Source organism: Cryptotermes secundus, unplaced genomic scaffold (genome assembly GCF_002891405.2).
Source record: "Cryptotermes secundus unplaced genomic scaffold, Csec_1.0 scaffold802, whole genome shotgun sequence".
NCBI classification, from domain to species: Eukaryota; Metazoa; Arthropoda; class Insecta; order Blattodea; family Kalotermitidae; genus Cryptotermes; species Cryptotermes secundus.
This window is the reverse complement of record NW_019738887.1, coordinates 297,699-322,005: the sequence shown is the minus strand read 5'-3', so window position 1 is coordinate 322,005 and position 24,307 is coordinate 297,699. Positions and strand designations below refer to the sequence as shown.

Sequence of the window (24,307 nt, the reverse complement as noted above, 5' to 3'; positions counted from 1 at the left end):
TAGAAAACTTCTGCAGTTCAGTCCTTGTGAGTCGTTGCTGTCAGAAGCTGGGGGCTGATGCACAGGGATAGTTCAGGAACCCAGAAGAAGGGGAACATCCACTGTTGGAAGCCATTACCAGACAATGACTGGTGAAGACACAGCAGACTGAGAAGACTCAGTGTATGCTGTAGTGAACTGCATAGTGTGTGACTTAGCAGTAGCGCTATAGTTACTTGTTAATTATGTTCTGTAAGAGTTAAATAAATCCAGTTATCAATTCACACCCTTTTTATAGTCACTTATACATGTGACAATATACGATGGGGTACCCAAAAGAAACAGAACTAATTTTTTTGTGGGCAGAGCTTTTATAGTACCGCGTTTTGCCGCTATGAGCGCGTAGAGCTAACATTCCTGAGTCGATAAGCCGACTACTGTTGCTTCAGAAGGTAAGGACTAGTTTCGGCAGAGTTTATAGTGACAACTGTTTTGTGTGATCGTCGTTTTTGCAATGGCTGATTTTCGTGAAAGCATGCGGCGGTGCAATTCTGCTTTTTGCTCGGGAAAAGTGGAACAGAAACTCTTGAAATGTTAAAAACGGCGTACAAGGACGATGCTATGGGGAAAACTCAAGTGTTTGAGTGGTTTTCCTGTTTCAAAAATGGTGAAATGTCAATTGATGACAAACCTCGTTCTGGTCGTCCTTGCATGGCCCGAACACATGAAAATGTTGAAAAAATTCGTAAAATCATCAAGGAAGATCGACGACGGACCATTAAAGAAATTGTGGAGCTGTTGGGAGTGACTTGGAGCTCAGTTCAGCGAATTTTGACAGAAGATTTGGGAATGAAAAGGGTGGCTGCGAAATTCGTGCCACGACTGCTAACTGCTGAACAAAAACAAGGTCACGTGGAAGCATGCTGTGCTTTGAAAGAAGAGTCCCGAAATGATCAAAACTTTTTTTTTGTTTCCTCGAATGAAAAGAGACATGAAAGGAAAGCGTTTTGCTGATGTTGCTGAGGTGAAGGAAAAAACGACGGAGGCGCTGTCAAGCATCTCAAAAGATGAATTTAGACAGTGTTTTGAAAAATGGAATAAAAGACTAGACAAGTGTATTAGTGTAAGTGGAGAGTACTTTGAAGGGGATTGAAGGTTTGTGCTTAAAATTTGAATAAATAAGTTAAAAAAAAATAAGTTTGGTTTCTTTTGGGTACCCCCTCGTATATGTTTGGTAGCTTCAGAAGGTTCTGGGTTAGAAGTGACTGTAGTGACACTGGTATTGTTCACTCGCTGTCTGATATAGACCAGTGATGCGCAGTGTTTTTCTTTCAAAGGGCTTCATTTCCAAACTGTGTTTTGCAGTCTGCACAGTGTAGGCTGTAATGAATAATGAAATGGAATTTGTAGAATACCTGTTGTATAAAAGAGTATTAGAAAAATTAATGTAGACATAAATATGATTTGTTTATGGTGGACTGCAGACTGCATTGGGTCGCCTGGAACAGCAGGTTGTCATCAGATTTTGTCAGTGACTGAAGTAATCAATGGCAGAAATGCTGCAGACATGACAAGCAGTGCCCTGTTATGTACCTATGGAGCTGAGCCCTTCTCGAGGAGCCGCCAATTCTGCAGCTACTCAATGCTGGGAAATTCCCAGCACTTTATGGAACCCGAAGGTTCATTACCATGTTCACAAGAGCCCTCCACTGGTCCCTCTCCTGAGCCAGATCAATCCAATCCATACCATCCCATCCTGTCTCTCTAAGATTCACTTTAATATTGTCCACCCACCTACGCCTTGGTCTTCCCAGTGGTCTCTTTCCTTCTGGCTTTCCCACCAATATCTTACATACATTCGTCTCCCCCATTCGTGCTACGTGCCCTGCCCACCTCATCCTCCTTGACTTGATCATTCTGATTATACTTGGAGAAGAGAGCAAGTTATGTTCTGAGCCTTGGCCATTGTCAGATGGTAGAAACGATTGCAGAGGAAGTTGGTAGCTTCTGCAGAGTGGACCTGAGGGGGCTGCATATCACAACAAGAACGGTGAATTCGGAACAGTGTGATGGTGACATCAGGCTCAATGGTGAGCTCAGATAATGGTGCAGATTCTATCTGATGGATCATCACAACTAATGAGACGTGGCACTTCATGTCTGGTTCTTGAACTAAATGACAGTGCTGCATGCAGAAGTTCACGTCATCACCAGGAGCCGCTGTGACAAGATAATCTTGCAAAGCGCTATCATTTCTATCTGAAATAACGTTTCCTAATGATCTCACATGCCTCAAGGTCAGAACATGCAGTACACTGACAGCTATGTGACCATTGACAAGTCGAGGTGTCACATCACCCTTCCCGAGCCTGGGCAATGAATATAAATTCAGCGAGATAGAAAGTTCCAGCAAGATATGCTTGAAAGGAAAGGTAATGTAGGAAAAAATTGTTTGACTTGTAGGATGTCTTGCACTGTTAGTTCAGTCTTGTTGGTGTTGTGGGAGGTGCTTGCTTGTTTGTAGGAGGCAGTTTGACTAAGACATCTAAAAGATGTGGATGTGCTGCTACACAATAAAGCTACAGTTTGTATGTCAATGGTTACGGAGCCGGCAACTCACCGAGCCTCATAATGCACTGCCTACCTGTGCACTGTACTCTCCCAATTCTGCATCATGTGATTTTACTTCTTTCCTCACAGGAAGCAATGACAGAATTTTGAATACAAAGTGGGCACAAAATTTGACTGTGTTGATCTACACTCTTGTCCCACTCCAGAGCAGGACCAACTTCTTAGAAGTACCATACAGCTCAAAAGCTGAGAAAGTTGGCATAGCGTCTATATTAGAGAAATTTACTTATGTTTGGTTTTGACCTTGGCCGAGATACTGGTTGTTCTGACTGAGGTTTTACATGGTTTTCCTCTGTTCCTCAGATAAATGGCAGAATTGTGCTTTGATTAGGCCACAGTCACTTCCTTCCAGATCTTTTCCAATCCATCATTAATTTATTGTCCTACCATTTGATGCTGATTAGTTTAGATGCTGACAGTATTGTAGACTAAGCCACGAAAACAGTACAGCTCAAAGCTAAAACTCACAAAGAACAGTCCAGCTTCTGAGAAACCTACCCAGCAGATGGGAAGTGGTGCTGTCAGTCAGGGATGTAGGAAATCAGAAGAGAGTGCTGCAGGAATATGCAGTATTCCAGCTTTTATTATTTATGCATGTGTTCTCCCCGATTTTTGAAGTCTGTTGAGTTGTGATATGAACTCTGAATTCTCATCACTGGGTCCACTTGGCATGGCGGCCACTGATTGGCCTATTGTACCTACCCCGCGTGATTATGATGATGGCGAATTTGGTGGAATGAAGATTGGCAGGGGAAACCGAAGTACTTGGAGAACACCCGCCCCAGTGCTACTTTGTCCACCACAAATCCCACTTGAACAGACCCGGGATCGAACCTGGGCCACCACGGTGGGAAGCCAGTGACTAACCGCTTGAGCTATGGTGCAGCCAATTCTTATCATTGTCTCTGTTTTTGACAGGGCAATACTTCGTAAGCATGGCTGTCTACAAGTGCTCCTACAGCAGCTGAAGTCACCGAGCCTTACAGTTGTGAGCAATGCATGTGGAACTCTCTGGAATCTCTCAGCCCGTTGTGCTGAAGATCAACGTGTGCTGTGGGACATGGGTGCCGTCAGCATGCTTCGGAGTCTCGTCCATTCGAAGCACAAGATGATCTGCATGGGATCCAGTGCAGCACTGAAAAACTTGTTAAGTGCAAAGCCAAACAATAATTTCCCACCCCTTGACTCCACGGCAAAAGGTTTAGGGCTCCCTGCACTTCCAAGTCTCTATGTTCGTAAGCAGCGTGCCCTCGAACAGGAGCTTGATCAGACACTGTCAGAGACTTGCGACAACATTGAACCAAGTACGTCACCTTCAGCTTCCACAGTCGGGTTGCGTGATGAAAAATTCATCTTTTCAACAACAGAGCGTTCTTTTGGTTCTTCAGAGAGACGTCATGGCAGGATGTATAATTCTTATTCAAAGTATCATTCAAGAGGCTCAGTTGCAAGATCTGACAGCAGAGACTCTGTGACCAGTACTCTGTCTGACTCAGTGTATGAACGTGTGAGTAGAAATGTTGTGAACCCATTGACTTACGGACAAGTGTCGCCAACAAATGGGATATCACAGGGATTAACGGGGAGTCTGAGCGATTCTGGGCGTATCAATTCTCGGATGTCAGGAGGCGAAAACTCAGATCGAAAATTTCTTCGCAGGTATTGCAACTCTATGAAGGAGAGCAGGGATGCTCTGCCACTGGATGTCCGTAACGAGGAGAACCCTCAGCAGTCTGTTTCCCAACACAGTCATGAACTGTACCAGCATGCGAGGTTGGGACAAATTAGTGAAACAAACGTCTCTGGTCCCTCAGAAAATCAAATGAATGCTATCACCCTGTCAAAGGATTCACATGTAGGCCCTCAACAGTCTTCCAGAGAAAACCAACACAGTGCCAAGACTGCAGATAAAAGAGAAGAGGATTGTCACAATGACAGAGTAGGTGGCACCATCCATTTAGACCCAAGTTTGACTAAACAACCAAAGAATCTCTTCTGTGATAGCATGAGGTCATCAAACCAGAGAGCGTCATTTGGTCCTCTTGTTGCCGGATCTTACGGTAAATCCTCGAATAAACCACAGTACCACCATTCAACACAGCAGCAAAATTGTATTGCCTTATCTTCATACACCGCAGTAAGACCAAAGTACTCTGACTTTCCATATGATGATGACACAGAAGCCCAAGAGCTGCCTGTGGATTACAGCCTGAAGTATGTTGAGGATAACCCCCAGCCAAGGGACATGGAGGTAGCGGCGACTGAAAGTAATCACATGAAGATAGAAGGTGACCAAGAGGGCGATGCTGCAGAGGCATACCAAAGCTCTAGAAATGGTGTAAGAGGAAAGCAAAACCAGAATGATTTGGGATGTGGCTACCCATACAGACATCAAGGGAGCATCCATGTCAGCAAAAATATGAAGATGAATGTTGTGTATGGAGACTATGCAGAAACTGACTTGGATCAACCTACAGATTATAGCTTGAAGTATGCAGAAGAAAATGATGAGACAGAATTTGAAAAGAATCATGAGATGAGCAGTGAACAGGAGAGAGATTACTATGACGGTAATGACCCTATTCATGAAGATACCTTGAAAACGTATTGTACAGAAGGAACTCCGTACGAGACACCGTACAACTTTTCGACAGCTACCTCCATGTCGGACCTGCACTGTGAGCCGCCTATGCCACATTCAGAGGACGGTGGAGGGAAGAAACAGCCGGAGCAGTACACCAGACATGGATCAGTAGAAGGCAACGTGACCAAAAGCGTTGACGAAAATGAAACGTCTATTTCAGAAGATGTATCTAATTTTGATAAAGATTTTACAGAAAAAGGACCTCAAATGAAAGCCCTACCTCCAGCTCCTAGACAGCCATTGAAACGACTACAGTCAGGTCTGAGTTCAGGCCTGCTTTCTCCAGAGAAACCTGTTCAATACTGTGAAGAAGGTACTCCAGGTTGTTTCTCTCGTGTGAGTTCCCTTAGCTCACTAAGCAGTGTTCCGGCTATTGTGGATAGTGCACTTGAGGTCTCCATAGCGGCTCACACTGATCACACTGTGTCAGAACCAGACCAGAAGCTAAGGGATGCTGACATAGCAAAGGGCGATGCTTGTTCCCTTGCAGAGGAAAGTGACAAGGGTGCTGTGAAGAGGGAAGTTAACAGCTCCACTGATGTGGGGGATGAGGCTGGTGGCCGCACAGAAGACATGAAGGAAGAACAGCAGCGAGGAGACAGAGAAGGTGAGTCAGCAGTTCCTATTAACCCCTTGTCAACCAACACCATCTCAGGAAGAGACGGAGGGTTTGGGGATATATATATGGTAACGACTGTGGTGGGTTGTATGGTGACTGGTACACGTTCTGCATGGTAGTGACTGAGACTAGCTCCTTCTGAGGGCCCAGGTGTGAACTCTTCTGGATGGAAATAAATCCAGTTTCTGAAACATGTTTTGAAATATTCAAGGTGATGGACAGTGTCCAAAATAATTGTCATGCTTATTGTAACATATGGGGGGGGGTCACATCATAAATGCATTTAACTTATGTGAATTCAATCATATGGGTTTCCCCTCTGACCCCCCAAAATTAAATGACACTGGTGGTTTTACAAAGACTTTCTCTCCATAATCCAAGCCTGTCTCTGCATCTCTTGGATGAACATCAAGCCCTGACTACCCTTGGGTTTACTGTTCTCGTTTTTAATCCTTTCGTTCCTCTCTCTCTGCGCATTACGCAATTGAAAGTAAAATTACCATACATTTTACTTGTATATGTACTCTCTGTTGTATACATGATGATGGTATATACAAATGCACATACATTACGGATGATCTAAAATATTTTGAAGGGCAATTCTGACTGTATGCAATTCTTGGTTTGTGTGCCATCGTTAGAATGTAACCCCCCTGTAAGAGGCTACTCCACTGTACCACTGTGAGCCATATTTAGATTTTGCTTGTCTTACAGGCCTGTAGTATGAGGGTAAGTCAATAAGTAAGTTACAAATGGATATACATCGTGTGTCCAGGATCCATTAGGACTCTTTTTTTTCCCTGCAATGCCATCTGTTGGCAAGTTGTGGCATTAAGATTCTTGAAGTTTCAGCAGTGGCTGTCTATAATTTCAAAGCACAAGCATCTCTGTGTCATGTGTTCTGACCTTGAATGTAACAGTACTGCTCTGACGCTCGTCGGAAAATGGCGATTTAATAGAGAGCCAACATCAAATTTTGTTTGAAGTTAGGCAAAACAGCCGGAGAAGCATACAAAATGATGAAAAGTGTGTACGGTAGTGATTGTTTGAGTTGCTCAAACATTTTTTGATGGTATGCTGTATTTCGTGACGGCAGGGAGGACATTGAAGATGCTCCACATACATCAAAGCTGAGAATAAGTCACACTGAAGAAAATGTGAAAAAAGTGACAGAAATCCTTGCACCAGACAGATGTGTTTCTGCAAGACTCATCGAGGAGCTTCTGGGAATACCAAAAAGTACTGTGCATCAAATTTTGACTGAGGATTTGGGCAAATGGAAGGTCTATGTACGGTTTGTACCACACGCGCTGTCAGGCAATGAAAAACATGCCAGAGTGAAACACTGCAAAGACATATTATGGTCGGCCCAAAGTGATACAAAATTTACAAAATCGATTGTTGCTGGTTTCGAGACATGGTGTTTTCAATATGAGCCTCTCACAAAGCGGCAGAGTGCAGCATGAAGCGTGGTTGTGCCCAAAGAAGCTGAAACCAAAGTGTGCATGCAAAAGAGTCAAGTAAAGACACTGCTAACCGTTTTCTTTGATTCCAAAGGAATCATTCACAGGGAATTTCTGCCAGGTCAAACAGTGAGTTCTGATGATGTTTACATAAATGCTGACTCCTACTGTAACATCCTCAGGAAACTTCGTAAGGGCATTCAATGGAAGCAACCAAGACTCCTCACCAAAGGCATGTTGCTCTTGAATGACAATGCATGTCCCCGTACTGCCACCAAGACAAATGAGCTGCTGTGAAATTTCAAGTGGGAAGTCTTCGAGCATCCTCTGTATAGCCCCGACTTGCTCCAAGCGACTTCCATTTGTTTGGCCCTCTTAAATATCTTCTTTCAGCTGAACATTTTCCCAACGATGAAGCTGTAGAAAGGGAAGTCATCACCTAGTTCAGACAGCAGCCCAAAGAACTTTATGCTGCTGGTTTTTAGGGGCTTGTGAAAGGGTGGGACAAATGTCTTAATGTACAGGGAGATTATGTTGAGAAATAAACTCATTTTCAAAATCGGTACTCTTATTTAAGTTCTATATCCATTTGTAACTTACTTATTGACTTATCCTCGTATTTTTATTAAGGAAAGGAAAAAGTAAAGGAAAGGAAAAGTAAAAACTTGAGTGATGTCCTTGAATAATGTAATGCACGTGTCTGAATCTGAAGCTTGTAATGGAAGACATCTTCGTCACAAATAACTGATGAGTGTACTTTTCTTGATGTCAGGTAAAGTGGTTACTTTCGGGGGTGCTGACCACTATGCCGAGGAGACGCCGTTGATGTTTTCACGATGCAGTTCCCTGGGCTCGCTAAGTAGCATTGAGCAGCATTCCATTCATGACGATCGTAGCTCTGTCATCAGCGATTTTAGGTAACAAGTGCTGACTGAGTTCCATCCAAATTTTACTGTACAAATGTAGACATGTCAATAGGAGAACTTGTGGTCTCAACATGGGCCAGTGCACCTTCATTTATGGTGTCCTGCATTTGTCCCTGGGCCGGTCTCTGTACAGAGTTTTTTGCTCACAGATTTAAATCTTCAACTCTGCCAAAGATGAAACTTTGGGAATGTGTAATATGCCAGGCACAATCGTGGTTCGGAGTCCATGTTAAGTTGCAGCTTCCTCTTGCTGTCCCTCACTGTCTTGGTCACTTATTGCATGGAGTAACAGACTCTGCCCTATGGATACCCTTGTCTCAGGACTGGATATACGAGACCCCTCGGTCAAGATACCTGGTGTCCCAACCAGTGTTCAAACTAAGCACTTCCTGATTACATGTCTGGAGTGTTACTGCTTTGTCAGTCTGCTTGGTGCCACTATGTAGACAACACTATGGCAGCAGGGGACCCCTCAACATTTATAAATAAATACTTAACAACCCAAAACTCTACAATCACAAATATAAGACTACCTATGCAAAACACAGGAGAGACACAAGATAACTGTTTACATGACAATTAGTAATAACAACTCACCAGACAGAACTTAAAAGCAGGATCCCATACAGTACAGTGGCCCATGATATACTGCAACCATGAAAAAGAAAAAACTGTCCCTTTGACAGACTGTGGAGGATTGTGAGACGTTGAGGCTCCCACATTTTCTAGACATTCAGCTAACAAATGGCGATAAGGTTGTCAGCCTTATGCGCTGGCTGCCATTTACCGCCCAGGAAGATACCTGGTACTCATTTCTGGTAGAGGCTGATTCAAGTCCAGAGCCATAGTGCAGCTGAAAGGATTAGGTAAATTGAAAAAATCCACCTCATTGGGAATGACCACAACTAAATTATTTTTATCCTGACTTAATTTCAAGTCTACATTAGATATAAATTTAGAGCCAAACATAATTTGATGCTGGTCACAGTAGCCGAGTGGTCTAAGACATGTACTGTCTGCTCGCTTGGAAACCGGGATCGTGGGTTTGAATCCCACTCAGGGCATGGATGTTTAGTTTGTGTGTGTGCGTTTTTCTGTGTTTGTGTACAGGTAGAGGCCTTGCGACAACCTGATCACCTGCCCAAGAAGTCCTACCGAATGTGTAAGATGTAGAAAAACCGAAGTGAACGGAGAAGTTCATGGAGGGAGGCCTAGGCTCACTGGGGCTGTAGTGCCAAGAGGGGGGGGGAACATATGAGGGTCGTACTGAAAGTCATGAGCAACAATTTTTTGTAAAGTAATGTGCTTTATTATTGACAAACCAATACATCACCTCAATCTACAGACCTTTATTTATTTTTCCACATAATCGCCACTTCTTTGTACACATTTTTCCCAGCATTCTGGTAGTTTGAAAATTCCCCTTCTGTAAAATTCCGTTCCAGTCATTCGAAGACACTGACGCACTGCTTTCTGAATTGCCTCCCTTGTCTCAAAACGTTGTCCGCGCAGCTGATCCTTCACAAATCTGAAAAGATGGTAGTCTGAGGGTGCTAGATCAGGACTATAGGAGGGGTGTGGAAGAACTTCCCATCCCATCTTTGCAGTTGCTTGCAATATGAGGCGAGCGGCATGGGGGCGAGCGTTGTCATGCAGGATGATGATGTTTCGTCCTGGACGTTTATCGCGCAATGCACGACGGAGCTTGTGCAGTGCCTGGACATAACGAGCAGCATTGATGGTTTGCCTGGGTTCCAGGAATTCGGCCAGAATAAACCCCCCTGCATCCCAGAAGACTGTGCCCATCACCTTCGCAGCTGATGGCACTGTCTTTGCCTTCTTTTTTGATGGAAAATGCAAATGGTGCCATTCCATACTCTGCCGTTCCGTTTCAGGCTCGAAATGGTGAAACCAGCTTTCGTCACCTGTCACAATACAATCATCGCCTTCGTGTCGATATCTCTGCAGCAGTTCTGAGGTGATGGCTTTTCGCTGACCTTTGTGGTCTTTGATCAATAACCATGGGACCCAACGAGCGCAAACTTTCCTATAGCCCAAGCTTTCAATCATCTCCTGTACTGCACTGTGCCCTGTTCCAAGTTTTCGGGCTATTGTGTCCACAGTCACATGCCTGTCATCTTGAATGATCTTATCCACACTTTCGTTGTTGCGTTCAGTTGAGGCTGTTTGAGGACGACCGCTCCGAGGCTCATCTTCGATGCTGGTGTTCCCATCTTTAAAATGTTTCACCCATCTTCGAACACTGCTCGCACCCATGCACACACTTCCATAAGCACGCTGAAGTCTCTGGTGAATTTCTGCAGCAGGGATTTCCTCTTTCACAAGAAATTTGATGACAGCACGCTGGCGAAACTACGTATCATTGTCGGCCATTTTGTTAGGAGTGTAACTGGTCACGTGATGCAAGCTATTGATGTCACAAGACACTCAAGGTTAACACAACAGGTGGTTCCACCTATCACCATACTCTCTTTCATCTGCTGTTCCCAGGTTGCATGCAAAAAAAGTTGCTCATGACTTTCGGTATGACCTACATAATTTGATATGGTATATAATTTTAAGACTTAAAAATGTACAACTTTGGATTTTAATTTATTTTAATCTAGGACACAAATACACATCACAAGCATGTGCATTTTTATCACTGGTCTGCAGTCGTCAAAATGATGGATTTGCTAATGATAATGATGACAACAGATCGTATTATGGATCCATATTGAGACAATTCAAGAGCTTGGTTTGATTTTCTTGTAACACCTAATGATGACCTAGCAAAGTCGAAACATGTAGCAACCTTAATAAATAATAGTGATAGGACAGTGTTTATTTTCATCTTCATTTGAAGATATTTATGTTGTATTGATGGACCCATTTACTCATTTACTCAATGCACAACAGGATGCAAACCATAAAAAGTAGCATGCCTCATATTGCTCAAGTAAGTTGTTTATAATTTTTACAGCCGGAGAACAAGTGGTATTGTCTCGCCAAGTGAGCTTCCTGACTCTCCAACCCAGACAGTTCCAGCGAGTCCTCGTCATACAAAGGCACCTGTGGAGTTCCCTAGTAGAACAATGGAAGAGGGAACACAGCCAGTACCAGCAAACAGGCACCAAGGTACTGGCATGCCAATTGCTTGGGATGTGATGCCTCATATTTGTGGTACCTGTGACAGTGCTGTCAGTAGTTCAGGCAACATCCCTTGCAGATCCTGAATCCACAGTTATGCGAGCAGGAATATTATGATGAAAAGGAGAGAGAGAGAAGTGACTGTATTCACAAGACCCTATGCTGCTTCTTATCCTGAGCTACATGAATACAGCTGCACTCTGTTCCTTTAGTGCTTGTCCTAATATTATCCATCTGTTGTAAGGTATCCCTAGTTGTCTTTCTTCCTTTCAGGCTTTCTAGTAAACATTTTGTATGTATTTCTCATATTGCCCATGCATGCTGCATGTTCTGTCCAGGTAATCTTTCTTCTTCTGGTTTGAAATGATTTATTCAGCTTCTAGGGACTAAATCCATGGAACTGAGTCCTTCTGGAGAAGCCATCAGTTGCTCAGCCACGCAAGAATTTCCCAACATTTTATGGAACCTGAAGGTTCGTGACCATGTATACAAGACTCCACCACTGGTCCATATCCTGAGCCAGATGAATCCATTTCATAGGACCCCATTCTATTTCTCTAAGATACACCATAATATTGTTCTCCCATCTATATCTAGGTTTTCATAGTGACCTCCTGGTTTTCCCACCAAATCCCTGTAGGCATTCTTCCTCAACCCCTATGTGTGTTACATGCCCTGTTCATCTCATCGTCCTTGACTTGATCATTCTAATTATACGTTGTGCGTTCAAGTTCTAAGGTCTCCGATTTTTTTTCTCACACAATAATCATACAAAAAAATTGAAACTTCTGTCACTTTTCAACGTAATCTCCCTGCAGCCGTACACATTTTTCACAACGTCGACGCCATGATTCCATGGCCGCTGTGAACGCTTCTGTAGGAGTCTGTTTTGACCACTGGAAAATTGCTGATGCAATAGCGGATTGAAAAACGGCATCCATGTCTCATCCATTGTCACAGTTGATGAAAAGAAAGTCCCATTCATGCCTTCATCATGTGTCAACATCGCCTGGCAAATTGCCATGTGTGCAGCCATGTGGTCATCCGCCAGAATTTCTGGCACCCACCTGGAGGACACTTACCGCATTCGCAGGTCTTCATGCAGGATTTTGTGCACAGATCCCACGGAAATGCCAACTTTGGAGGCGATGTTTTCCACACTCAATTGGCGATCCTCCAAAACAACTTTCTCAACTCGCTCGACCATGTCAGACCAGCTGGTGCGAGGCCGAGATTGTTTTGGTTTGTTGTCACATGACGTTCGGCCTTCTTTGAACTGTCGCACCCACGAACGCACATTTTTCACATTCATGACACCGTCACCACACATCTCACTCAACTGGCGATGAATTTCAATGGGTATCGCACCAAGCAAGTGGAGAAAACGAGTGATTACTCACTGTTCTTGTAACGAAAATGTCGCCATTTTAAGTATCAAAAACACTTCTCACTTTCGCCGCTGCCACTAGAGTTCTGTGTGCCATAGAGTGCTGCCATCTCTGTCACGCATTCACAAAGAGTGCACACGTATTTTAAACTAAACCGCATGTGTCTATCTGCTCCCAGTCCTGAGAAAAAAAATCAGAGACCTTAGAACTTGAACGCCCCTCGTACTTGGAGAAGAGTAGAAGTTATGCAGCTCCTCATTATGCAGTTTTCTTCAATCTCCTACCACTTCATCTCTCTTCAGTACAAATATTCCCCTCAACACCCTGTTCTCAGACACCCTCAGTCTATGTTCCTCCCTTAATGTCAGAGAATCATAACATTCATTTTAGGCCATTTTCAAATACTCATTATCGAAGTACAGAATGCCACACTACCATAATGACATTTCTCTCCATAAGCTTTCACAGTGTATGTGTTATACATAAAACTTCAGCTTTTGAGGTTATGTCTCATCATATTTGTGGAAGCTGTTCCCTTGCAGTATGCATTACTGGCAGACGTTTTCCTTGAGGAAGGCAGTTGCATGTGCACCAAAACGTGGAACAATTTAAATCTATATTGTTGCTGATCCAAGAAAACCAAAAATCAAGGTTGCATACCATAATTATTCTTAGGCTCCCCATTCACTCCCCCACAAAAAAAGTCAGAAGGTTGTGAATATGGAAGATATATCACTATGAGGTTTTCATGTTTTGTGGGATTAAATTTGGAAAATGAATGCGTAATTGGGTGATTATTCCTTTCTTCCCATTCCTTGCATGTTTTTACTTCAGTAGTAGTTAATGATAGTGTCACATGATGGAGTTTGACTATCGATAGGTCTTGGATTGATGACCAGATTTGTCGCAGCCTCTGATACAGTGTGTAACTGCACTTTACAGTTCACTGTTATTCACAGACACACACACACACACACACACACACACATGCACCCACAGATGTGCGCCCATGCACATGCACGCACTAATGTCTGCAGTCACATCTTCACTGCTGTTGCTTGGTACTGCCTTCCAATGGCCAGTGTTCCCCTTTGTTTGAGTTTCTGAACTGTCCCTCGCCTCAGCTACCAGCTTCAGCAACTCTCAACTGATTGTCCGCAGATTCTCTTTCTCGACTGACCAACTGACCTCATCATATATAGCCTTGGCACAGACCGCATAGAAAACATCACTTGCAACAGCTCTTCTGTTGTTGGGGTGTCACATGATGGCTACTGAGCCTTTGTCCAACAATGGGCATGTTTACAGATGCATTCCCTAGCAATATTTGTGCTGGCTTTNTCGAGCAAAATTTAAATGGCCGGCTGAATATATTACTGCCGGAGACACGGCCGCGGAATTTAAATGACCGCGCCAAAGGGTTAAATTTGATATTACATCATGAGCCTACACTCTAAGTAGTGGAACAAAATTTATTTTTATTTTTGTTGATCTGCTATAACCAAACATGAAGCTGTTTAAGGGGTATACAGTATTTAACAAAATACAAATTTATGAACAATTGAGAACAATGGACATTGGTAACTGCCATCAGACTCTTCATACCTGTTGCTATGTTCTGTTGTTGACGTGTTGACTCATAACGTTTCCTTCTGTTTGATTTCTGTACTGTGCTTTACAGTGTGCATTTAAAATCATGTTCCTTGTGCCCTGCAGTAGCTGGACATTCAGGTGCTGTGAAAGGGAGTGTATTTGAAGATAATGTAGTGGCTTTCAAGGAAGAAGACACGCCAGTCGAGTTCTCCAGGGCAACAAGCCTCAGCTCCCTCACCATTGACGATGAACCCAAGATTTCCAACGATGCAATGCTGAAGGTGTGTTTATGTGTTTGTTTTAGAGTTATGCATGTTATGAAGATGGATGGAGTCTTTAATTTGATGTCCTCCAAATTTAATTATATTGGAAATTATAAAAAAGTAAAGGTGTCCTGGTGCTTAATTAATTAAACACTGTGCCATGAAGACATATGTGGGAGTTGAGGTATAGGTCCACCATTCTTGACCTCATCACTGCTACATGGAGATGAGTGGTTGACTTCGCTCCTCAGCCGACTTATTCTGATTTAAGATTTGAGGTTTTCACAGCGGTGACTATGAAGAATGACATCTTGTGGGACGTGGTGCCATGTAGATCTTGTGTGAACCGATGTTTTGGAGGCGATACATTCCTCTGAAACGTTGGTTCACACAAGATCTACCTGGCTCCACATCCCAGAATACAGCATTCTTCATATTTTGATTTAAATTTTAAAATGATAAGAATTGTAATGTGCATACCAAATTTGAGGTTCTGACGCATGTGAATATGAGAATTTCTGTCTTCTTGGATGAAACACAGTGTGACCTGGTGGGAAGTCACAAGTGTTTTGGAAGAAGTTGCTATGTCAGTCTTCTGGGTATATCCTGAAATTGGAGGCAGCATGTCCAACTAAAATTTCGGTACCCATGTACCAGACTACACTGCATCGTGTCCAAGAAGGCTGTAATCTCAATACATGCTTCTGTTGGAGCCTTAAGTCTCATGTTTATGTTTCTGAACATAGGAAGTGGTGGGGAGACCCTCATCTCATGCCCGTTCGAGCAATTTTCCAGCAGGAATTCATCATGTGGTACGACTGGAACTGGTTGGAACAGAGCGGGAGGATGGCATGGAGAAACAGGACGTGGAGAAGGAGAAGCGCGGAGAGTTGGCGGACTGCTGCGAACTGGCTCCTGTCAGCGAAGGGGAAGAAGAGAATGATGAGGACATGCTGGCCGCCTGCATCAACGTTGGCATGCAGAACAGCAGGTACCTACAGTAAATTCCTAGAGGATTTCAATGAGATATAGTTATACTTCTGCATCAGGGATTTATGAAGTTGTTACTCTTGTGATGAATAGTTTGAATCTATTTATGGCTTATTTATAACAACCCTGTCATCAGCTTGGATTATATAGCATCAGGTGGTAAGATAATGGCTGATGAATTGGATAGGTTTGGGAAAGAAATGGTCTTTTTCTTATTGTAGAAAAAATCTTAGAAATATCTGGCATGCAGCTGCATAAGAAAGACACATCATAAGACACAGTATATACACAATTAAAACATAAGAAGAATGACTCCCATAATGGATGAATGGCGTTACACACGAGTTTGATATACGACATGTAAGATGATTGATCTTAACAAGTTTTATTATATAAATTATATTATTGAACAACGATGAACACACATTTTATATAATTTTATAAACTGACACTTGATGGCGGGCAGTGCAATGGTTTAACGTGATTGATACACCTGGGGATGGCAGAATGATGCCGAAACATGTAGTGTGAAGTGAAAAGTGAAATTGTATGCACTAAAAGATGGTAAATATATACACATTATGGATATCTTATTTTATAATAGCGGTTATCCAGCGATTCTTAATATAGATCTTAACTTAAATCTGAGAGTATACTGTTAATAATCAGTACAATTACTTCTTTTACTTTTCTTACATATATATTTTATATAAATATAGGAATGTTGTTTATGAAGTAACAGACACCTTGCAGAAATCTTTTTTCTTCTAGCCTTAAGAGCTCTATAACTGACTTTGGGTATTCTTTTTTGCTGTTCTCAGACAATGGTCATGGCATAAAAATTATTAACGCCATCCAGTGTGATTGATGAATGTTATGATTTTTAATCTTTCATCCTTTAAATGTTTCGGTTGGTGCAACCATCTTCAGAAGGACATTATCAATACGTACAAAGACTACTATTACAATGTCATAGATATAAAAAATTATCCTTTAACAATTACTCAGATGTGTATGTATTTGTTAAAACATTTATAAATTATTATAAGTAGTCTATTTACAAATTATTGTTTAAAAACATTTTTGTTAAAATCTAGAACCAATTTGGTTTGTGTCCTTTATACTTCATCTCTTTAAACAAGGATGAATGTATGCCACATCGTGGTTCCGTTGTTTGAGGAATAGGATTCTTTAGTATCGTCCAGTTGTTCAGGCCATGCTGTGTTGTCATGGCCTGATGTGGGTTACTTTCATGCCATGTGACTTGAAACACTGCAGGGAAAACTATGAAAAGCCTCAATCTGGAATTGCCAGTCCAGTTCAGACAAGGAGTGCTGCTCATTTGACTGTGATATTCAGTAGCACTATGAAGATTTCAGTTGTCTAGTAAGCGGGGAGCAGGAAAACCTGTGGACCTGTTTTGGCCCATCCATCCAGCTTCTGCTTTAAAGGTCATCACCTGGTTTCTTGATTCATGTGGTTTGTAATTCTGTAATATCTCTGAAGGCCAGTCTCTTTGTGTTCTGTCAAGATGCTGAATCTGTATGGATTTATATTTTAAAACTTTTGTCCAGTATGGGTTGTGTTTTTAATTCCTTGTATATGTCTTCACTTCTTTTGGTCCAGCTAAGTCTGTTTCACCATTTATGTCATATTTTTTTCCATCAGCTGCAGTTCTGGTTCCGTGTTTTGAATATTGCAGTGAAAATAACATATACAGTCACTGTTAATTTGTCGGACATTCAGATTAGAGTAATCTTCTTTAGTTATTGGTTCTCATCATAAGGCTTGGACAGATCACTGTGTTGTACAGGAAATTTCTTTTGTTTACTTTTGCAGACATGATATTGGTGTCTGTTCAGTCATGATATCAGTCACAGAATACTATAATTGTGAATGTCAGTTGTTGTTTCATTCACAGTTGTACAAATTTTTGCTAAAAGCTCTGAAAGGGTGAAAATTTCTTATATTAAATGTGGGTTACTAATTAAATTGGGGTTCACTGAGTATGGAAAATAATACATTATGTTATTTTTATTTGGTCTGACTGGGACCAGAAAGAATATTCACTAAATACAAGAACACCAGATGTGGAATTCACAGTAATCTTCTTTGAATATTGGAATCCTCATTGGCTGCAGGAACTCAGGTAGACACTCACATAGAATATTTATGTTACAGTTCTGTCAACAATGCAACCACTTTATTCCATAGAATTTTCACTTTTTACAACACGTGCAACATTTTAACAATTTTAATGGAATTTTAGTTAATTGGAATAGAAAATGAGTCAGTGTATGGTGAATTGACTACTGTTAGCTGGATCATAATCACAACATTAATATAGAACAGTGCAGCTACACATGAAATATATGACTGATATTCAATGCAGGTAACGGTTTTGGCGAGTTGAAGTACCTGATGATGGCCGGTTGGGGCTGAAACATGTTGTAAAAAGTGAAAATTCTAAGGAATAAAATGGTTGCATTGTTGATGAACTATAATATAAATGTTCTATGTGCATGTTATAGAAATGCAACAGGATGCTTAAATACAATACTCAGGTATATCTTTCCAGATAAATATCACACATGGCCTTATCTTATCTATGTGAACACATTGATACTGACTATGATTGTGGAAGTTGATAATATAGAAGGTCTGTTTCCTTATATTAGGCTACGGCAATGTCAGTACAGTTGTCAAAACACAAGCAAGACCGCTCCAGTCCGGCCCACAAATGTTAGCAGATTCCAGGCCTCACCAGTTCAGTCACCAGGGTTGCGTAGTGGACGCCCCAGTGGCATCCCTGTTAAAACAACTGCCAACAGCAGCTCGAGACAGGCGAAAGTAATGCAGCTGAAGCAACAAGAAGGGGCTACGGGAACCGTGGTCAAACCCCTGAACTACATGGTTGTAAGTCTGATATGCCATTCACAGTTATAAACGTCATGAAATGTTGAAAGGGAAAGAACAGTGGGTATGAAATTAAGATATAAATTTGACTTTCTCTGTTATGCACATTTAATTTGATGTTATCACACCAGTGACTTGAAGAATGCGTTCTTCTGGGTTGTAACTCCTATTTCGGAGAAAGCCAGATGTTTTGGGAGAACATATTGCATCCGTCTTATGGGCTGAAGAATAAGCCAAGCGCGGAACCAGCAAAAGCAGGCTGAACATTTCCTTGTGGTCTCACCCTTCCAGAAGAAAGGAAAAATAAAACATTACTTTATATATTGTCATGTGTTTAGTGGTATGTGTGACGAAAATGATGGATTCTAGTTTGGATGATTGGATTTATTATCACCTTGGTTATAAGCTCTGCTAATCACATTTAATTACAGCGTTATCTCTGGTTCCACGCTTTATAATTCACTGTTACATACACGTGCTGGTCCTCTCCTGGTAATGCAACTAAAACACAGGAATAAGCGCTTTAAATCGCTTAAAATATTACACATGAATAAAGTTTTCTAATCACACACAAAGTCTTCACATGACGAACTTTCTTTGGCTGTCTTCCACCAAGAACTCTCTTGAATGGAACTGCACGTAAAACTCTCTCACTGTCACATAAACAATCTGTCACTTGAACACTGAAATCTGTTCTGTATGGAATCTCATTATTAGCCTCTGCACTGACCATGCACAGAAAACCCAGTTCTGTTGTTGTAGAGGAGTGTTTATCATGATGTTGCATAGCAGCACTCTCGCGCAGACTCCATAGAGTCACGTGACAGCCATCTCACCAGGCTGTTGGCATGCTGACTGTTGCCTAGCAATGAACTATAAACATTCTTCCTATCGTTGAGGGTGCTTACACGACTGAAGGTTGTTGCCTGGCAACACGCTGGCCATCCACGTTACAATACTCTTACTCAATGCTTTTGTTAAAATAAGTGGCATAAAGACAACCGAAATTTCAACAGGAAATTGCTTCAGGTACCAGTGTCAGCCAGTACATAAGCAGGAAGGAGCTAGAGGAAAGCATGAAGGAAAGAGACCAATTCAAAAACCTAGCTATAGATGGGAGGATAATGTATTAAAATGGATCTTAAAGGAATAGTGTGGGTGGGTGTGGAGTGGATTCATCTGGGTAGGGAGCAGTGGATTGGGGGGGGGGCTCTTGTGAACATATAATGACCTTTAGTATCTATACAATTCTAGGAATATCTGGGCTAGGTGAGCAACTATTAGCTTCTCAAGAGGGACTTTGCTGCATATGGTTATTTATGAACATAATACTTGGTCAAACTGTGCATACTGCACTGTAATTGGCCCTTGCATACCTAATACCACTGGAGGGACAAACTTCATAGAATAACAGCATGCTGTAAGTAGTGCTGCTACCTTTTGGACATGGTCTGAACTTTTCTTTTCCATAAAACAAAGATGTGCAGTATGAACCCTAGCATACATTGCACTGCCATTTTGTACTGCTGTCTGCCCATATTCATAAGTACTTTCTTATACACACAATGACAGACTCACTGAGTGAGTCTGCTGGTATGTCTGCCAGCTCGAAAAAGCGCTGGCTGCAAGTGCCCAGGAGAGGGATCAGAGAGCTATGTTGTAACGTTTTGTTTCTCTTCACATGAACCACACAGTTGTGCGTTCTGGCATTCTTATATATTTTAGGAATCACTGAAGATAGTTTTATAAAATTTTCAGAAGGCATTACAAGTAAGCTAAACTTTCATGCAGTAGAACATATCACTCATTTCCAGGCACCACAGTGTACTAGGTAGCACCATTTTGAAGCTATTAAGCAGCTATTTTGAAGGCGCAGATCATTCATCATAGCTCCTGTGAAATCATTGGATTGTAAGAAACAGCTACAATAGTGAAAGCAATTTTTGGAGGAATAATATATCAGTTAGTCTGATTTTCTACCAAGAGATGGCAGAGCAATGATGATTTTTCAGCGAACTTGCAGTTAGCGAGAACACACTTGGGCCACTGCCAATAGTGTATCTCACAGGCTTGCAAGTATATACTTCTCATATGTTAGAGTGAATATAGATGGGGTTTGGATTGGTAATCGGATTTATTGAACTTTTACAATTCGAAACTACATGTAAGGATTATGCTCTCATTGTTCTACACACTTCTCAAATCACTATAGGACAAACTACCTCTTCTGAGTCTGTCACAGTTGTCACTAGGTGTTGCTTGATAGCGGATTCCAATGGCGGACATTCCCCTTCCTGTGGGTTCCTGAACTGTCCCCAGCCTCAGCTGCCAGCTTCTCACAGAAACAGCTCACAACAACTCAACTGCAGCAGTCCTATAACTAACTCACTCACCAACCAACTCACTCCATTCAGCTCCTAATTGGCCTGTTTATAACATCTACATGGACTGCACACAAAACATGATGCAGTTGTTGCCATGCTGACATGTTTGTTTTTGGAGCTGTTACTTAGCATCAGCTTTTGTATAGTTTCTTAGTTGTTGCTTAGCAACTGGCCTACATACCACAATATTTACTATCTCATGGTACTGTGAATCATGTTTTTTAGGTACCAGGAGGTGCATGTGAAGACGCTGTCCAAACTTACTGCACAGAAGGAACTCCAGCTAACATATCACATGCCGGGTCACACTCTGACCTCTCTGTCCTGTCACTTGTTGGTGACGGAGATGAGACTGAGGCTCAGAAGGAGGAGGCCCGCTTAGAGGGAGTGAATGAAGTGGAGGAGCCTGATGGAGAAGTTGAAAGGCCAGAACTCTCTGATGACAGTTCCAACTTCTCAGGCGATAATGACAATATACTTGCCGAATGTATTCAGTCTGGAATGCCTAAGGTGAGTGGTGATCCTCACCATATTTATTTAGCCTCTAAACATTAAAACTGAATTGTAACAAAATGTAATTGATTGGGATTTGTGGTTCTCTGCTATGGTGAATGTTATGACGATGGTCTTCTGGGATGTGACACTGTGAGGTATGGTAGGTAGAGACCAGTGTTTTAGGGGACTTCTGCCCAGAATGTTGAAGCAGTTCTTGCAAAATGTTGGTACTGTCTACAAGACTTCATGGCATCACATTCCAGAAGAACATAAACAGGTTGGTTAATAACAACAGTTCGATTTGTTGTATGCATAATAATGATAATAACAGTAAGAATATGGGGGCATGCAGTAGCATAGTTAGTTGAGGCACTATGCTACAAGCTGGAAGGTCATGGGTTCAAGTCCCAATGAGGTGGATTTTTTCAGATAATCCTTCCAGCCGTACTATGGCCCTGGGGTCAACTTGGCCTGTAACAGAAATGAGTACCAGGAGACTTACTGGGGAGTAAAGGGCGGCCGGTGGGTAAGACTCACAATCTCACCGCCATCTGTGAGCCGATTATCTAGAACAGGCATGTCAAACTCAACTTGTGCAGAGGGCCACCTCAGCCGTGTAAATAATAGTCCAGGGCTGCACTTCAAAATAGAAATATACATTAGATTTTGATACAAGGAAATTTAATTCTATTCATTATTTAGGAATAATTTCAATATAATTACCTAAAGTCACATATCTTACAGTTTTAAAAAGCAAGAGAATGCCATTTTTGACAAGTATCAAACAGCTTTTCAATATATAAAAAGAGAGATTACACAAGAACTTATGTTAGAAATAGAAAAACATTGAATTTCCTGCAGCCTGCTAATTTAGTATGTCTGCATGAGACTTCTTGTCTTCTGGTCTGTTGGAAAATTGTCTTTACAAAAAATATTTCTACTAAAATTTTAATATTGATTTCAATATCAATTCACTCTAAAAGTTGAGGGGCCGTACTCTGTGGCTATGGAGGCCGCATGTTTGACACGGCTGGTCTAGAAGATGTGGGAGCCTCGGCCTCTCACACCCCTATGGGTCTTCACAGCTTGTTACAATGATAGCTTTACATTAAGAATATGGACTAGAATTGTAGATGTATGGAGAAATGAATTCTGGAAAGAAGTGAACAACCTGACAAATGTCTGTTCAGTGTAGCTTTGTCATTCACGAATGTAATGTGGAATGATTCAGTTCTTAAAGTTGGGTCTAAAATGAAATGCTTTGCCTTTATCTGGGCACATTTACAAACCCACGGAGTGGCAATGAAGTTGACCTGGGTCAACCCTCTGCATGTATGAAAGAGCTTCAGAACCTCTGGAAGACCATGATTTATTTAAACCGTCTTGCAGTGCATACACTCATCTATCTCCTTCTCTCACCCGCACTACATGTTTCGGCACAAAAATGCCATCTTCAGGTGCTTACTCAATCCACGCCAAACTAGTTCATTGCATGCCTTGTCCTCACATTAAAATAACTAAAATATATATCTATCATATACATTGACAAATGTCAAACGTTAAAAATATTAAAATTGTTCCGGATTCCTCATCTCTACGTCGCATCTCACTACGCCAGTCACGCCCATCCTCCTCTGTTGGAGCACTCCTTCACTATCGTGTGTGTCTCTGTAATGTGAATTTTTTTTATTCATTAATACCATGTTCCATATTTTATTTATTACTTGTGGTATTATTAGGGGCAATACTTGAACACATTGGAGAACTACCATATATATAGAACGACAAAGCAAAACACACACATGAATAATATAAATAAAGAAATATATAACCCAATATACCANGTTTGACATTTGTCAATGTATATGATAGATATATATTTTAGTTATTTTAATGTGAGGACAAGGCATGCAATGAACTAGTTTGGCGTGGATTGAGTAAGCACCTGAAGATGGCATTTTTGTGCCGAAACATGTAGTGCGGGTGAGAGAAGGAGATAGATGAGTGTATGCACTGCAAGACGGTTTAAATAAATCATGGACTTAAATCAGTGCAACAGGACGCTAAAATATAACCTCTGGAAGAGTTTTCATGATACTTGATACCTGGGGAATATTATGAAAAGTTGTGCCAGTTCAGTTTTCATTTACATCAAACATGTTAAAGATAACCAGGGCCCGGATTTTTATGACCTGAAAATATTTAAAAAATGACCGAAAAAATCCAGAAAAATGACCTAAAATATGACCCAGAAATGTAATATGTCAGAATATCTACTAATTATTCTAAAATGTATTTTTAATCTTTATTAACACTGAACTCATGTTTACTCTTTTAAGTTTGTCCTCATTTTTATGTTGAAAATTAAGCAATATTGATTGAATTTGAAGTTAAATGTTTTAATACGATTTTTTCTATTGTGTTCTATTAGAACGCTTATCAAATGTACACATACGGTATGTATTCCGGCATTTAAGTCTTACCTCATTCAGAGTTGCAATAGATGACAGTCAACATGTGGAGATTCTCGAAAGTGAGAGAGCGCCTGTTGTCCGACAGCACATTCTTGTACTTGGAGAAACTCCTTTCACATCTGCAGACACAATGGGAGCGTACTTGAAGTGTACAAAATCACTAGGAGTAAGTTCTTCTTCACTACTGAAAGTGCTGAAGGACTCTCCTGACAGAATTTGAGAAATGCTGCATAATGTTTCATAACCTGAGTTTTATCCAGAACACTTTTCATTTTTCTTGACACCATTTTACCAATGTCCCCTGACACTTTCTCCAAATCACTGGCTATTTTTTTCACTAGAGCAAGTGAATCTTCCAACGTTGCTCCTTTCTCCTGCAAGCATTGGATTCC

General features: G+C 41.5%; 1 protein-coding gene across 4 annotated transcripts in view; it reads left to right on the top strand.

Moving 5' to 3' along the window:
* The window catches only part of LOC111871273, a 136,690-nt gene that overhangs the window by 94,351 nt on the left and 18,032 nt on the right, over window positions 1-24,307 (top strand). For all 4 annotated transcript variants that reach the window (XM_023864251.2, XM_033754184.1, XM_023864252.2 and 1 more), the window contains 7 exons: window positions 3,529-5,861; window positions 8,109-8,253; window positions 11,246-11,400; window positions 14,517-14,674; window positions 15,403-15,647; window positions 18,325-18,562; window positions 21,172-21,456. In XM_023864251.2, coding sequence (XP_023720019.1) covers window positions 3,529-5,861; window positions 8,109-8,253; window positions 11,246-11,400; window positions 14,517-14,674; window positions 15,403-15,647; window positions 18,325-18,562; window positions 21,172-21,456 — 3,559 coding nt within the window. The remainder of the gene's footprint in view (window positions 1-3,528; window positions 5,862-8,108; window positions 8,254-11,245; window positions 11,401-14,516; window positions 14,675-15,402; window positions 15,648-18,324; window positions 18,563-21,171; window positions 21,457-24,307) is intronic.